At 48.9% G+C, this 17,013-nt stretch overlaps 1 protein-coding gene across 1 annotated transcript in view; it reads left to right on the top strand.

The window, feature by feature from the left end:
- The window catches only part of LOC106601169 (RNA binding protein fox-1 homolog 3-like), a 119,394-nt gene that overhangs the window by 81,674 nt on the left and 20,707 nt on the right, over window positions 1–17,013 (top strand). The window contains 6 exon segments of the mRNA XM_045715239.1: window positions 323–466; window positions 4,120–4,173; window positions 6,285–6,377; window positions 7,173–7,233; window positions 7,342–7,395; window positions 14,362–14,494. Of these exon segments, the coding sequence (XP_045571195.1) occupies window positions 323–466; window positions 4,120–4,173; window positions 6,285–6,377; window positions 7,173–7,233; window positions 7,342–7,395; window positions 14,362–14,494 (539 nt within the window).

Raw genomic sequence — 17,013 nt, 5'->3', positions numbered from 1 at the left:
AAGTCTAGATGTGTCAGAAGCGCTAGGATCTATATCCATGCCTTTCTGTCAAACCCCTCAATCTTTCTTTCTTGTGGCTCCAGAAGCTAAGTGCAAGAGATTAATAAGTGGATTTGTAATGCATGACCTCAGGTTTTAAACCATAATTCATCAGCTGTTTAGCGTTTTCTGCTTCTCGACAGATTGAAAAATAGCAGACGCTAAGTAAGTTAGTTAGCCGGTCCCCCTCTGTCTCTCTTCCCCCTCACCATGTGACCCGAAGGTACTGTAGTAGGATCTAATGAGCTGCTTGTGTCTTTCTGCTGTTGTTTCCCTCTGGCAGACAGATGACGTGACGCAATCAGAGGTCTCCCTGCAGCTCCAGCTGCAGCTATCGGACTCCTCAGAGAAGCAGCAGCCCAAGAGGTTACATGTCTCCAACATCCCCTTCCGCTTCCGCGACCCCGACCTGCGGCAAATGTTTGGGGTGAGATCCCTTCCCTCTCCCTGAACTCACTGGGGGAAACCATTCTTTACCCACCCACACATATCATGGTACCTGCCTGGAGTGTGTATTGTCGCTTTCTCTCTCTCTCTCTCTCTCTCTCTCTCTCTCTCTCTCTCTCTCTCTCTCTCTCTCTCTCTCTCTCTCTCTCTCTCTCTCTCTCTCTCTCTCTGTCTAGAAAGTCCAGACACACATTCATCCTGATCCCAGAACAGGTTAACTCTCTTTTCCCTGAAAGTGTAACCTCTCTGTCTCGCATTTCACACCAGTCCTTAAAATTAACACAACAAAAAAAGTATATAATTATAATGGATCCGAATCGGGAACATTGCCAAAAATCTAATTTGAATGTTGCACGCTAATTTAGGTCATTATAAGCTACAGGCGTTAATTTTCATCGTTATGGAGACGACGTCAAACTGATGATGTTAATTACAGGAGAGCCCTGGCTACGGCGTAATAAATTACTGGACAACACGGCTGCTGTCTCTCTCTCTCTCTCTCTCTCTCTCTCTCTCTCTCTCTCTCTCTCTCTCTCTCTCTCTCTCTCTCTCTCTCTCTCTCCTTCCTGTGCTGTCTGATTGTTGGGTTTATTGTTTCCAGCTCTGGAGCAGGTCCTGTGGAATCCAAATTGCCTCAGTAATTAGCTCGGAGGCTTTGTGCGCCTGGCCGACGTGTGTGTGCAGCTTATGGATATGTGATGCAAATGTAATAGTGGCCCTCCCAGCAGCCCTCCCCTCCCTAACTTTCCGGGCAGTCGGTGGCTGGGTCCTGGGATTGATGGTTGTGGGCAGAGCTGGTTGCTGGTTGGGAGAGGAGTTATCCTGTCTGTGCTGTATTAACGTGCCGGCTCAGCTCCGGCTCCACCCCTGGATATGGCCTCCACAATGACCCTGTGTCTGTGTGTATGTGATCAGTGGTGTGCAGCCCCATCCCTCTGACTCTAATGGCTGCCCTGCCGCCTGGGGCTCAATACACCATTACCGTTACACACGAGCAGAGCCCGCAGACATACAGGCAGGCAGAGGAGAGCGAAAGGGAAAGGCAGCGGTGAGATGGTGCATGTGTCAATGGTGGAGCAGTGGAACCCAGCGCAGCACAGCCGAACCCAGCGCTGCTGCCAAGCCCCCAGGACCTCCATCTACTCCCACAAGTTGTGAAGAGCCCCTCTCTCCAGCTCTCTAGTGACATGCACACTTAGCTGGGACCCTCCATCAGCGACCAGCAGAGAGCTAAAACAGAGACTAGCTAGCACCTGCTAACAGAGACTGTAGCTAGCCCCTAAACAAGGAGGGAGGGTTTGAGAGTTACCCTACCCCTCCGTAGGGGTTAAGGGTGCGGAGGATGACCCTCTGAGTCACTAACGAGGCGCAGAATGAAAGCCTCATTAAGGCGACTGCTGCAGACCTTAATCAGTGATTAGAAAAGTGTGATATTTGAGAGAGCGGGCGATTAGAGGAGTGAAAGGAAAACACTCCAAGCTAGCGTTAGCTCGGGTAGCGCGTCGCACCATGCTGTGCTGCTTGAGGGCGTCCTCCTCATTCTGCTCCTGGGTTCTTCAACAGTACTCCTCCTCGGCTGCTGGACGAGGGATCTCAGTGAACGAACATCTCTGGGCAATCAGACCTCTGGCCCCCATGCTTTCACACTGAGCTCCAGTCTATCTCACCAGCCACTACTCTGCTACTCTCAGACAGTAGCAGCACTCTACACTACTAAACCATGCTGTATTATGCTAATGATAGCTAGCCTCCTCACAGCATTCAGGTGTTTTAGCCTAGCAGAAGCAGGGATGCATATGGTGCCCTATCCGTGGTTGGTAGCTCTGCATTCCAGTTGATCACAGTGTAGAAATGCATTTGCATCTCAGATAGGAAGTGGAGCGAATGAGCGAGGCCTCATAAAAAAAGTGTTCTCGAGGTAGGAATATTAACTAGTGCCTATGATTTTTCCCCAACGGACGCCTTTTCTCATTTCCTTATTGATATGTTGATTGTTTACTATGGCTGATCTGGGGGTGCGGAAGGAAGGAGGTGTCGTCATTCCCCCAGCTCTGTCTCTGTCTCCTGAGACCCCTCCAATTGATGCCATTGTTTATTGGCTTTGGTGCTGATGCAGCTGTTTGCGCTGGGCTGGGGCTGAGCTGGGGCGTAGAGGGCTGTAGGGAGGGAGGAGAGTGTGGGAGCGGAGTGGCTGAGATCCCCAGTGCCATGTGGGAATCCACTAAGATGACTTCCCCAGAAACTAATTAATCGACGCCACAAGCCCATTACTCTTGGTTAAAACAATTAGCATCTGCACATTGCATGGGGAAGCATTGTCATCTCATGCGAAGAGGGGCATCACACTGGGATGTAAATGCCTCTGTGTGTGATGGAGCTGGGTACGGTAAAGCGCTACAATTGGAATCAATGGAGCTGAGCACCATACGAGGCAGATGTGGAGAGGGGGCCTATGTAGAATTGAAATCCCAGATGAACAAGATGTACTTGAGTTTGTGGCCTGGGCTGGGCCTACCCTGGCGTTGTCTGTTGGGAAGGTCATAAATAACTCCAACTTTTTTTCTCAGGCGTTGTGGGGGTCAGCACTTGACCCTGGGGGATGAAGGATGTCATATGTGTTTTACCAGCCCATAAACCCAGCTCCTCCACCAGACCCACTCCCCTCATCATTCTCATCACTCTCCTATGGCCGGAGCAGGCAGATAATAGCCGGTTCTTCCTAACCCCTATTAGTGGCTCAGTCAAACGATCCATCCATTCCCATTGAGCACCAACCACATGGAAGGCCTATTTCTTCCCTGTTGTGCCCAAATGAAGGCGATGCGGACTGCTTGACAGGGTAATTACTTTTAATGAAATAATACGGCCATTGTAGACAGCAATTAAAAGTGGCTCTCACTCCACTCATTAGGGGAACTTACGATTGGCTTTCATTCCTCTGTTTTCTAATGATCCAAAGTCGAGCCTGTTAAATCAAAAGGCTTGAGCACGTTAACCCCTTGGGACCATCCCTCGAGTCCTGTTCACTGAGAAAACAACACACACTCACAAAGAGCGAGAAAAGGAGAGGAGGAGAAAGAGAGAGAAAATGGCAGGTACCTGTGTAGATAGAGAGACAGCTCAGCCACCTGTTTGTTGGGCAGGCAGAAGCCTGCTGGTCTGTCTCTCTTTATGTCAAAGCCTAGTTAACTCACTCTCTATCGGTTATCTCTCTCTCTCTCTATCAGTTATCTCTCTGTCTCTATCAGTTATCTCTCTCTATCGGTTCAGGGATTTGAGAAAAGGAGTTTTCCTCAGGAGCTGCTTCACATCACAACACAACCTTACAAACAACCACCTTGCCATATGTTGATGTAGCTTTTCTCTGTGTGAAATATCTTCTGTTACTCTAACTCTCCTGTGTTTACAATGTTTGTTTTCACAGTTTTTTACATCATTGATTTCATGACATTGAAATAACACAGATAAAACAGTAACTTTATTTTGCATTAAAAAAAGATAATTTGATCAGATCACAATATATATTTGAAATCATTGCATAACAATTGTAACATTTTGGCATGGCAACAATAACCGTTTTCTTACTCTTTTCATAACTTAATCTCTCCTCTCCTGTCTCCTTTCTCGCCACAGCAATTTGGAAAGATTCTAGATGTGGAGATTATCTTTAATGAGCGAGGATCCAAGGTAAGTGAACTGGAACCCCAGCTGCTTCATTACCATGTACTTCTTCTGTTTAGTAATGATGGCATTAGTGCCGTGTGTACATTGGCTCAGACTACTGCTCTCTAAGCCTGGTCCTGGTGAGCTGGAGAACTGCGTTCAGACATTCACTCCTCTCTCTGCTGCCTCTTTGGTTGTTGTTCTAGCTTTGTGCTCCAGTTGGGGAATCATTACCCCTGTCAATCAATCAATCAATCTGTGATTGAGCTGTTTCAAAATGCACTTAGTCCAGTACTGTAGCTCTCTGGACCAGGAATACAGACCTCTAGTTTAGAGACTAATAGTCAATCCAGATCAAATATCAAATGCTATAGCAAATATAGAACCATCACCGCCAAAACTGACTCAGTGTCTGTACATGTACAGTAGCTCTATACCAAGTCCTATATAACATAAACAGGACAGTGCTGGTCATCCACTGTTTATTTAATCGTCTGTGCCAAGCTCCAGAGCATTCCATTCATAAATTAGACAGCCTCCTCTAGCTGGGTGTTCAACCATGAATGGGACCGATTCCCACTCTTACCTGGTAGTTTGGGGTCTGTATAAGGTAATCAGCCAGCCTCCATCTGGGAACCTATACTCCAACTCAGCCCCCACAGCCAGACAAGATTGAGCACCGGATAAAGCTGCCTCCTCTGCTGTAACAAGCATTTATTGTTTGTGCCCTACAAAGCCATTACCCATGATGCCTCTCTCCTGCACCCTGCGCGCTATATAATGAACCTAGCAGGCCATTAATAAACAATCTATTTTCTATGAAGCTTTGGCAATTTGCATTCAATATGTTTGTCTCCTTTGAAAAATGGTGGCTCCACTCTCCCTCCGTGTAAGCTAATTATTTGTGCATGATAAAAAAAGATAGAGGGGCCAACCATAGTCGGGCAAAATGTCCAAAGGATTAATTTTGCCCTCAATTCCTTTTGAATTTATTTCTTTATCTCCCTCTCCCCAAGGACAGCTACCGTGTTATTTATGCCAGGAATAGGGGCTCAGAGATCCTGTGTATGCATACAAGATCACAATGCTCTCCATCTCTCACATGTATTATATATCTTCAAGCAATTATCAGCCTGGCCGTGGCTCCCTGTCCCTCCCATCCCACTATATGTATATATAGAAACCAAAGGACTGGGACTTGTTGGGCCAGCATATCTGAAGGCTGGTGATGGATCTCAGGCCCAGTCTCCCAGTCCCCATAACTCAAGCTGGTGACAAAGGCCTCATGGGAGGGGGCACGTGGGGGTGGAAGATGGGGGATGGGGAGGAGGGTATTTTGGTGTGAGTTTAAAGGCGACATCCCCATTGTAAAGCCAGTGTTTTTTTCTTCCACCTCCTTAGAGGTAGCATGTGATTTATTAATGTACATATGTTGTTGGTGATATGTATAGCTACCTTTACTACCAACCAATACCTTGATAGCATGGTAAATGCCCCATCACATTTTAGACACAGCTAATACAATGATGAATACTAATATAATGATATGTCTAAGAAAAAGAGACAACATATGGCTTAATTTAATTGCTACAGTGCATACTTTGGCTATTGTAATGGATTAGAAATGGTTGATGATGGAATTAAACTAAATTGCTTGAAGAATTTATGAATATTCCTTCCTTGCTCAACTTCATCTCATTCCAATGGGGGTTGGGGGTTGTTTTTCATAAGGCTACTGTTGAAGTCTTCACAATAATGATTAGACTATAATGTTGCGTAACAGAGTGTAATGCCTGCGATGCTCAGAGACATTCTCCAGAGGTGGTTTGTGGTGTTTAATTGGGTAAAACAGGCAGGTTTGTTAGTGTGTGTGAGGCTGTCATCCTTATCTCTCCTTGGATCTCTCTTTGCTGTTCCTGACGTCTCACTAACAACCACACAATTAATAACACCGCTTATATACATCTCTACTTCCTGCTGCTCACCTAGTCCTCTCCTTCTTCTCTCCTTCTCCTTCTCTCCTTCTTTCCTTCCTCCTCTCTAATCCCCCTCCTACCCAATCTTTTACCCACCCTGTCCACCTTCCTGTCCCTGTCTGTCTTACTGGCCTGGTGACAAACGTGGCTCTCTCTTAGGGCTTCGGGTTTGTAACTTTTGAAACGAGCACAGATGCCGACCGTGCGCGGGAGAAACTAAACGGTACAATCGTAGAGGGACGCAAAATAGAGGTGCTTTTCCTTATTTCCTGTTTCTTCTTCTTCTACCTCCTGCCTGCTGACCTCTCCCATGCCCCTGCTCTCACCTTTGTCCCACAAGAGACCTGCACATAAGCATGTGCCCGCGTGTGTGTGTGTGTGTGTGCGTGCATGCATGCATAATGGTATGTGTCGGAAGCATTCAGTGGAACCAGGAATCCATACATGTCAAGATGGACGTGCAAGTTGTTCATCATTATGACTGGAGAGGGAATGCATGGTCTCATCATCCCATAAGGACCTCACTGTCACGTCTGGATAAAGAAGACCTGTCTACTTACCTACCAACACACCCTGTTGACATCATGTTGTCTTGCCCATTTTTTTTCCTTCATTTTGGTGTTGTTTACTGTAAATGAAGGCCCCTATTCAGACATTCCCATCAGGCCAATATGCAGGAAATCTAAGGGGTCTGTCTTTTTGTTTTTGTTTTGAATCCATTTGTTTATCCAACCAATTACCTGTGTTGCTTTTGGCTTTTTCTCTTTCATATCCGTAGGTAATTGGTGCATGCTTTCCCACTTGCTACAGTAACTGAATCATCTCAAAAGAAAATGTAAATGAGGAATAAATTCATGTAAAGGTGATTCAAGGCCATTGTCTCCTCTGGCTATTTTAACCTCTCCAGTCTTGTGAACCTCTATGGTAATTTGCCTAATTCTGACACATTTTACTGAATTTGTGTGGTATTTCTCTGCCAGTCATTTGGTCAGCCTTTTGGAAGGGTATGTTATAACTGTGGCACCATTTTGTTTTGGGGGGGAACAGGTGAATAATGCAACAGCAAGAGTGATGACAAACAAAAAAGTTGCCAACCCGTACACAAATGGTAAGATCTGCCTCTTGTCTAAGCTACAACTTTGTTCAGATACTGTACATGAAGGACACTATTTACTAGTTTGGGCTTCTCTCCCTCTCTCTCTCTCTCCCTCCATAGGCTGGAAACTGAACCCTGTGGTGGGAGCTGTCTATGGTCCTGAACTGTATGCTGGTAGGACATCCTTCTCTACTACACTCCTCTAGTCTAGCACCGCTCTAACTCTACTACACTCCTCTAGTCTAGCACCAATCTAACTCTACTACACTCCTCTAGTCCAGCACCACTCTAACTCTACTACACTCCTCTAGTCTAGCACCACTCTAACTCTACTACACTCCTCTAGTCTAGCACCACTCTAACTCTACTACACTCCTCTAGTCTAGCACCACTCTAACTCTACTACACTCCTCTAGTCTAGCACCACTCTAACTCTACTACACTCCTCTAGTCTAGCACCACTCTAACTCTACTACACTCCTCTAGTCTAGCACCACTTTAACTCTACTACACTCCTCTAGTCTAGCACCACTCTAACTCTACTACACTCCTCTAGTCTAGCACCACTCTAACTCTACTACACTCCTCTAGTCTAGCACCACTCTAACTCCACTACACTCCTCTAGTCTAGCACCACTTTAACTCTACTACACTCCTCTAGTCTAGCACCACTCTAACTCCACTACACTCCTCTAGTCTAGCACCACTCTAACTCTCCTACACTCCTCTAGTCTAGCACCACTCTAACTCTACTACACTCCTCTAGTCTAGCACCACTCTAACTCTACTACACTCCTCTAGTCTAGCACCACTCTAACTCCACTACACTCCTCTAGTCTAGCACCACTCTAACTCGACTACACTCCTCTAGTCTAGCATCACTCTAACTCTACTACACTCCTCTAGTCTAGCACCACTCTAACTCTACTACACTCCTCTAGTCTAGCACCACTTTAACTCTACTACACTCCTCTAGTCTAGCACCACTCTAACTCTACTACACTCCTCTAGTCTAGCACCACTCTAACTCCACTACACTCCTCTAGTCTAGCACCACTCTAACTCCACTACACTCCTCTAGTCTAGCACCACTCTAACTCCACTACACTCCTCTAGTCTAGCACCACTCTAACTCCACTACACTCCTCTAGTCTAGCACCACTCTAACTCCACTACACTCCTCTAGTCTAGCACCACTCTAACTCCACTACACTCCTCTAGTCTAGCACCACTCTAACTCCACTACACTCCTCTAGTCTAGCACCACTCTAACTCTACTACACTCCTCTAGTCTAGCACCACTCTAACTCCACTACACTCCTCTAGTCTAGCACCACTCTAACTCTACTACACTCCTCTAGTCTAGCACCACTCTAACTCCACTACACTCCTCTAGTCTAGCACCACTCTAACTCCACTACACTCCTCTAGTCTAGCACCACTCTAACTCTACTACACTCCTCTAGTCTAGCACCACTCTAACTCCACTGCACTCCTCTAGTCTAGCACCACTCTAACTCTACTGCACTTCTCTACTCTAGCACCACTCTAACTCTTCTACACTCCTCTAGTCTAGCACCACTCTAACTACACTCCTCTAGTCTAGCACCACTCTAACTCCACTACACTCCTCTAGTCTAGCACCACTCTAACTCTACTACACTCCTCTAGTCTAGCACCACTCTAACTCTACTACACTTCTCTAATCTAGCACCACTCTAACTCTACTACACTCCTCTAGTCTAGCACCACTCTAACCACTACACTCCTCTAGTCTAGCACCACTCTAACTCTACTACACTCCTCTAGTCTAGCACCACTCTAACTCTACTACACTTCTCTAATCTAGCACCACTCTAACTCTTCTACACTCCTCTAGTCTAGCACCACTCTAACTCTACTACACTCCTCTAGTCTAGCACCACTCTAACTACACTCCTCTAGTCTAGCACCACTCTAACTCTACTACACTCCTCTAGTCTAGCACCACTCTAACTCTACTACACTTATCTAATCTAGCACCACTCTAACTCTTCTACACTCCTCTAGTCTAGCACCACTCTAACTCCACTACACTCCTCTAGTCTAGCACCACTCTAACTCCACTACACTCCTCTAGTCTAGCACCACTCTAACTCTACTACACTCCTCTAGTCTAGCACCACTCTAACTCTACTACACTCCTCTAGTCTAGCACCACTCTAACTCTACTACACTCCTCTAGTCTAGCACCAATCTAACTCTACTACACTCCTCTAGTCTAGCACCACTCTAACTCTACTACACTCCTCTAGTCTAGCACCACTCTAACTCTACTACACTCCTCTAGTCTAGCACCACTCTAACTCTACTACACTCCTCTAGTCTAGCACCACTTTAACTCTACTACACTCCTCTAGTCTAGCACCACTCTAACTCTACTACACTCTAGCAGTGTTTCTATCACACAGACCCAATTCACATCTACCCACTGGTTTTATTAGAATCTGGCTCAGTCTCAACCTGCTTCTAACACACAATTCTCTGTAGATCAAAGTGGATCTGGAATAGAATTGTGGGCCAGATAAGAAGTGGATGATCCAAGCCTCACAGACAGAGTGGATGCAGCCTGAGCAATTGTTTGTGGGGTGTGCACTGTAAAGCCGGAAAAATATTTTAAGACCAAGCCGCCCCAGCAACTGTTATCAGATTGGGGAGGCTGCTGCCGTGGATGGATTTGCCAAGTGCGCCAGATTGACTTTTACAGAGCTAACCGAATAAGGGAGATTGAGTGAGCGATATTGTTGGCACCTTCCCTGTCGAAGGCTGGTATTCCTCATGGTCAGGGTAATGGAGGGATGAGACAAGCTCAGTGGGGTTTTCCCTATCTCTCTCCCTCTACATGCCACTTTTATTGCTGTATGTTATATGAACCCTTTGCATTTTAATGAGGGGGAAATGGTACTATTTCATTTGGAAGAAGTGCTGAGCACATCGCGCCACTTTAACGGCTTTCCTTTCTGCTCATTAGACTAAAATCTGTTCATTCCCCGGACAGCTTTACGGCGAACCTCTAAATAACTGTCCATGACAGAAAGCAGTCATCTATCATTTTTATTTCATCTCCAGACCCCCTCACCCTCCTCCTCAACCCCCTCACCTTCCTCCCACCGCTCCCCCGGTTCCAACGCCATCTTCCCTTGACAATTACACCCCCAAACACACACACACACACACACACACACAACCATCCCTTTCCCAATACACACACACAAACACACTCCTCATGAAATTCTCAGATGCATTCAAAATCATGCAGATCACATACAAATGAATACAAGATATGTTTATATATATCCACAACACTCACATTTTTTCATAGATTCTCACATTCCTATACAGACATATTCTGACCTATGCAGCACGTATACACACACACACACACACACACACACACACACACACACACACACACACACACACACACACACACACACACACACACACACGCGCACACGCACACGCACACACATGCACACAAACACTCACACACACGGATACACACACTCACGGATACACACACATACAAGCACACTAGCCCAAATCATGTAATAAATCAGAGGGAATGTGGACCACCATTCCAGGCAGGGGGAAGCGGAGGGGCGATGGTGATTTATTGGCTGCTAATTTTTCAAGACGTCTTGACATAGCACTGAAGTTTGCCAAGCCTAAACGACAACATATGCTTGCCAGCTGGGGAGATGGGAAACATAAATAAGAGATACATTTCTGTAACAAAAAACCTAACTAGGAGCCAACAGGTCAGCCTTTAAAAAACAGCTGACCATGTTTTGGATAATTTTGTTATGACCCCAAAAGAAGAAACACATTTTAGTGGTTCCATCCATGGAGTTATTCTTGAATAATCATGGCTACATTTAATATACTTTGGGTGGGAGTGAAATGGGATGTAAAGGTGATTAATCACTGTTTATCAGTCCTCATTTCTGTGCGGGAGATCAGTGAAATTGGGAGCCATAAATCGTGGCGTGGTGACAGCGCACTCCGTCTCCATTCGTCCTGGCGCTACAGGTTTATTGTCCTCAAAACCCATTCAGGAGAATGACGGATGAGAGCTTCACGCAGGCTCCCCGCTCTTAACCTCTTGCAGGGTACACTGGCTCCTCCTACTGATGGGAGGCTGCGTGGCGGGGACTGGGGTAGTGGCGGCGCCAGCCCTGTGGTGTGTACCCCCGGACCCGTGTCCTCGGCTGCCTCCTGCCTCCTCTCCCCTGCAACCCAAACCTTCCCTGGAGCCCTCAGTAAGGGGGCTGTGGAGGGGGTCCTGTGAACAGCAGGCGCATTAGGTTCCCACTCAAATGGACTTGGGGTGGGGGGATGTTAGGGCAGAGACAGATAGCATTGTCGGGTATGGGGGATATTTCCGTAGAGAGAAATGTATATTACTATGAAAATATGAATATTATGTAATACCTCAACCCATGAATGATGGTAGGATGTATTTCAATGGTGTATTTCCTAGTCTTTTCTATAGCATGGTGTGTCAATTTCAGGACCATGGACAGCTACCAAGCAGCTCTGCCTGCCTACAGGAATCAGGGAATCCATTTCAAACAAGCACTGTATGTGTCAGAGAGCCCCTCTTCTCTCTCTGCTACTAATTCCTAAGGGGATAGAAGGAGATGAGTAGAGCTCTTGATGTTTTCACTTCCAAAGGTGAAGTTTGGTGTGGACCGTCTGAAGTCCACCAGCTGAGTAAATGACAGAATAGAAAGGCTAATTGTCATCTTAATATGTATGGACAGATCCTCTCATTGTTGAGGGGATAATTAAGCTCCTGTGGCTTGATTAGATTAAGCTATTTTGGGTCCCCAGTGCTTAGATTAAGTGCTCAATCCACAGATTTATTTGAACAAGACGCATTAAAGAGATCAACATTGTGAAAAATGTGGCGTTTTTTTTACAAGGCTGGTTTTGACCCCATCATTTGCACAGAGCAGGATTAGGAGAGGTTTGGTCCGACTGGCTGGCTTGCTGTGTAAAGGTATTGAGCTCCCCTCAACTTGACACATTTGACATATGAGGTGCGGTGTGACCCTGTCGCCCTCCAGCACATTACTCCGGTTTTCCCCCAGCCATCCATCCTCTCTCTCAGAAAGGTGTTTGACTTTGGTGGCTAGACCAGGTTTGTGCTCCCATACGCCGCTGTAGCTGTTGTTGCTTTTCATGGGTTTACCAAAGTGTGACAACAGCTTTTGATTTATGGGTTATTATTGAAGCAGTGTAGCCTATCGCCAACTCATTATGAGTTTACATTCACATATATCATAGCACGCAGATTGAATACACCCCCCCCCCATACCTAAAAGAAGGAAATAGAAGATTTAGAGCCCCAGAAATGCTAGCGATTTGTACATGGGAGAAGAAAACCACCTCTGAAAATATGAAAGAGGATTGTTTTTGCCCTTTAGCAGCTGAGCCTATATGTCAGACTCCCAAAAAGAGACTCATTTAAATGTCAAGGTCAGCATTATAAATCACCAAAGCGAAAGGGCCACCTTGTGATTCTTACCAGTCTATTGCTGCTGCGTCGGCAGCAAACAAAGTGCCCCGGCTGCTCGGGAGGAAATAGGGGCGTTTCCCGCCCAAATGAGATGCATGTTGAATATGTGTGGAGCCCTAATGGAGGGAGATGTTAGTGGCTTCAGACATTAAACCTGGCTGTTCGTGTTTTTAAAAGCACCACTAATCTGTCTCCCTGTCAGCAGGGTTGCTGGTGTGTACCGTTCATTAGGACACTTCCCAATCCCAACCACCTGCAGGGTTAACACCAAATTACACTACATACAGCCAGCCGTAATGGCCATTGTCCTCCAGGCGAAATCCTATACCAGTCCATAGGAGTGCTTCTATACGAGGTATCATATAACTCCATTGCAGACTTACTGTAAAATCACTAGGTGTGATTCCGCTGTGTCTAGTTTTGCTCCTGTGAGTCCATTGGAAGATCATTTGATAGTGTTATGAATGTGTTGTGTATCTGATCTCCTGCTCCTCCCTATATACCCCCCACCCCTCCTCCTTTTCATACACATTTACACTCCAGCCTCACTGCAAAAATGAATTAATCACAGGCTGGAGGCCTATGATGAATTCACCCAAAACATGTCACGGTAATGAATGAATCAGTCCAGGGGAGATGAGGAGGATGAAGAATAATAGAAGTGATGGGGTAGCAGTGTTGTGATGGAGTGGAGGAGGAGAGGAGAGGGGGAGACTAGGGCGAGAGCAGGAGGAGCCTTTAACGCAGGACCAGGTTAATCATGAGAGAGAGAGAGAGAGAGAGAGAGAGAGATGTGTTTGTATGCAGCGCTGCAGCTCGTAATCAGACAGTGACTGGACTGATTGAAGGTTAAGGAGGGATCTGGGGATCTCCCAGCCCAGAGGCTTGTCCTCTAATCTGTAACCATGGAACTCCCCCAACACCCTCCACCCATCACCATTGGCTGTTAAGCGCTGCTGGAGGACAAGCGTGGGGCTGTGATAGGCTGGGAGGAGTCACAGATGGGATGTGGGATTTGGTCAACCGGATGTTTGGGTCTCAGTGGTCCCGCCATCCAGCCCATCTGCTCCGTGCTCCCCCAGGGCCTGCACATCCAGCATGGCTACACAGCAACCTTCACCTCCCGCCTGTCTCTGTCTGGACTACAGCACCAAACAACACTGCTCCTTACCTACCTACAACAACCTAGAACAACCTTCCCCCTCAGCTGGCATACTGTTGCCTCAACCAGGTGAAAGCCACAGTGTGGAACTAGTGGGATTGCATCCATTACCAGGCTGTGTTTCAAGGCTAGCCCTGGGTGGCGAGGGAGGCGGTGGCAGGCGGCGTCAGGAAGGATGCGTACAGCAAATGTGGATCCTTGCTGAGTACGGCACAAAGCAGTGGGTTGGGGAAGGGGAGAGTGCTCGATGAGGCACACCCAGAAAAGATTACATCTAATGTTTCCGTGTCTTTCCCTAATGTATTCTGTCATAGGAGAAACCACTGCCACATGTCTTTATATAATGTGTTCTGTCAGTAAGGTAAGCAATGCCAACATTCCATCTCTCTAAAGTCCTCCTTCCTATGTGTTTCAGTAACAGGTTTCCCTTACCCAGCCACAGGGGCTACGGTGGCCTATAGGGGTGCCCACTTGCGAGGCCGGGGGCGGGCTGTGTACAACACCTTCCGCACAGCACCTCCACCACCACCTATTCCAGCCTATGGAGCGTGAGTATCTGTGGACCTGTAGTACACTATACTGACAACATCAACAATCAACCATTACAACAGTTTCACTCTCAAATGTTTAGTTGCTGCATTCGCAAACAATTGTGTTATTTCATTTGTGTGCTATTGTGCATGAGTGCAGCATGTGTATGTCTGTGTGTGTGTGTGTGTGTGTGTGTGTGTGTGTGTGTGTGTGTGTGTGTGTGTGTGTGTGTGTGTGTGTGTGTGTGTGTGTGTGTGTGTGTGTGTGTGTGTGTGTGTGTACATGTATATGTGTGTTCCAAAGGATGAATATCAAGGCCATAGGGAGTTATAGAAAGCAGAGATAGCAGGTCTCACTGGACTGTGATGATCTCCTGGTTGATGTGAAGCATTCAGCATCACACTCCTCTCTTATATCTGCACACAGCCTGCCTGGCTGGCTGCCTGCCTGGGTGTCTAGGTGTCTGGGTGGCAATGGGAGTGTAGGGGAGAGGAGAGGTCTAGCTAACCGTGGGCCTAGCCTGGCTGCCTGGCTATCTGTGATTAGATCAGAGCCTGTCTGTGGCGATGAGTGGAGAGTAGAGGGGAAGAGAGGAGAGGGGAGGGGAGGGCTCCAGTGATGAAGACGGGTCCTAGGACTCTGGGTCCCCTACACCGCCTACCCACTCTGGGGTTCTACGTTCCCCTCCCCTCCTCCCCTCTCCACTCCTCTCCCCAACTCCTTGCTTCTCCTTTGTTCTCCCCACCTCCTCTCCCGCCTCCTCTCCTCTCCCCACCTCCTCTACCCACCTCCTCTACCCACCTCCTCTCCTCTCCCCACCTCCTCTCCCCACCTCCTCTACCCACCTCCTCTACCCACCTCCTCTCCTCTCGCCACCTCCTCTCCCCACCTCCTCTACCCACCTCCTCTCCTCTCCCCACCTCCTCTCCTCTCCCCACCTCCTCTACCCACCTCCTCTACCCACCTCCTCTCCTCTCGCCACCTCCTCTCCCCACCTCCTCTACCCACCTCCTCTCCTCTCCCCACCTCCTCTCCCCACCTCCTCTACCCACCTCCTCTCCTCTCCCCACCTCCTCTCCCCACCTCCTCTCCCCACCTCCTCTCCTCTCCCCACCTCCTCTCCCCACCTTCCTCTCCCCACCTCCTCTACCCACCTCCTCTCCTCTCCCCACCTCCTCTCCCCACCTCCTCTCCTCTCCCCACCTCCTCTCCCCACCTCCTCTACCCACCTCCTCTTCTCTCCCCACCTCCTCTCCCCACCTCCTCTACCCACCTCCTCTCCTCTCCCCACCTCCTCTCCCCACCTCCTCTACCCACCTCCTCTACCCACCTCCTCTCCTCTCGCCACCTCCTCTCCCCACCTCCTCTACCCACCTCCTCTCCTCTCCCCACCTCCTCTACCCACCTCCTCTCCTCTCCCCACCTCCTCTCCCCACCTCCTCTACCCACCTCCTCTCCTCTCCCCACCTCCTCTCCCCACCTCCTCTACCCACCTCCTCTCCTCTCCCCACCTCCTCTACCCAGCTCCTCTCCTTTCCCCACCTCCTCTACCCACCTCCTCTCCTCTCCCCACCTCCTCTCCCCACCTCCTCTACCCACCTCCTCTCCCCACCTCCTCTCCTCTCCCCACCTCCTCTCCCCACCTCCTCTACCCACCTCCTCTCCTCTCCCCACCTCCTCTACCCACCTCCTCTCCTCTCCCCACCTCCTCTACCCACCTCCTCTCCTCTCCCCACCTCCTCTCCCCACCTCCTCTACCCACCTCCTCTCCTCTCCCCACCTCCTCTCCCCACCTCCTCTACCCACCTCCTCTCCTCTCCCCACCTCCTCTCCCCACCTCCTCTACCCACCTCCTCTACCCACCTCCTCTCCTCTCGCCACCTCCTCTCCCCACCTCCTCTACCCACCTCCTCTCCTCTCCCCACCTCCTCTCCCCACCTCCTCTACCCACCTCCTCTCCTCTCCCCACCTCCTCTCCCCACCTCCTCTCCTCTCCCCATCTCCTCTCCCCACCTCCTCTACCCACCTCCTCTCCTCTCCCCACCTCCTCTCCCCACCTCCTCTCTACCCACCTCCTCTCCTCTCCCCACCTCCTCTCCCCACCTCCTCTACCCACCTCCTCTCCTCTCCCCACCTCCTCTCCCCACCTCCTCTCCTCTCCCCACCTCCTCTCCCCACCTCCTCTACCCACCTCCTCTCCTCTCCCCACCTCCTCTACCCACCTCCTCTCCTCTCCCCACCTCCTCTCCCCACCTCCTCTACCCACCTCCTCTCCTCTCCCCACCTCCTCTACCCACCTCCTCTCCTCTCCCCACCTCCTCTCCCCACCTCCTCTACCCACCTCCTCTCCTCTCCCCACCTCCTCTCCCCACCTCCTCTCCCCACCTCCTCTACCCACCTCCTCTCCTCTCCCCACCTCCTCTACCCACCTCCTCTCCTCTCCCCACCTCCTCTACCCACCTCCTCTCCTCTCCCCACCTCCTCTCCCCACCTCCTCTACCCACCTCCTCTCCTCTCCCCACCTCCTCTCCCCACC

This window comes from Salmo salar, chromosome ssa03, assembly GCF_905237065.1.
Source record: "Salmo salar chromosome ssa03, Ssal_v3.1, whole genome shotgun sequence".
NCBI lineage: Eukaryota > Metazoa > Chordata > Actinopteri > Salmoniformes > Salmonidae > Salmo > Salmo salar.
Note: the sequence above shows the minus strand (reverse complement) of the source record. Positions and strands in the feature narration are given on the sequence as shown.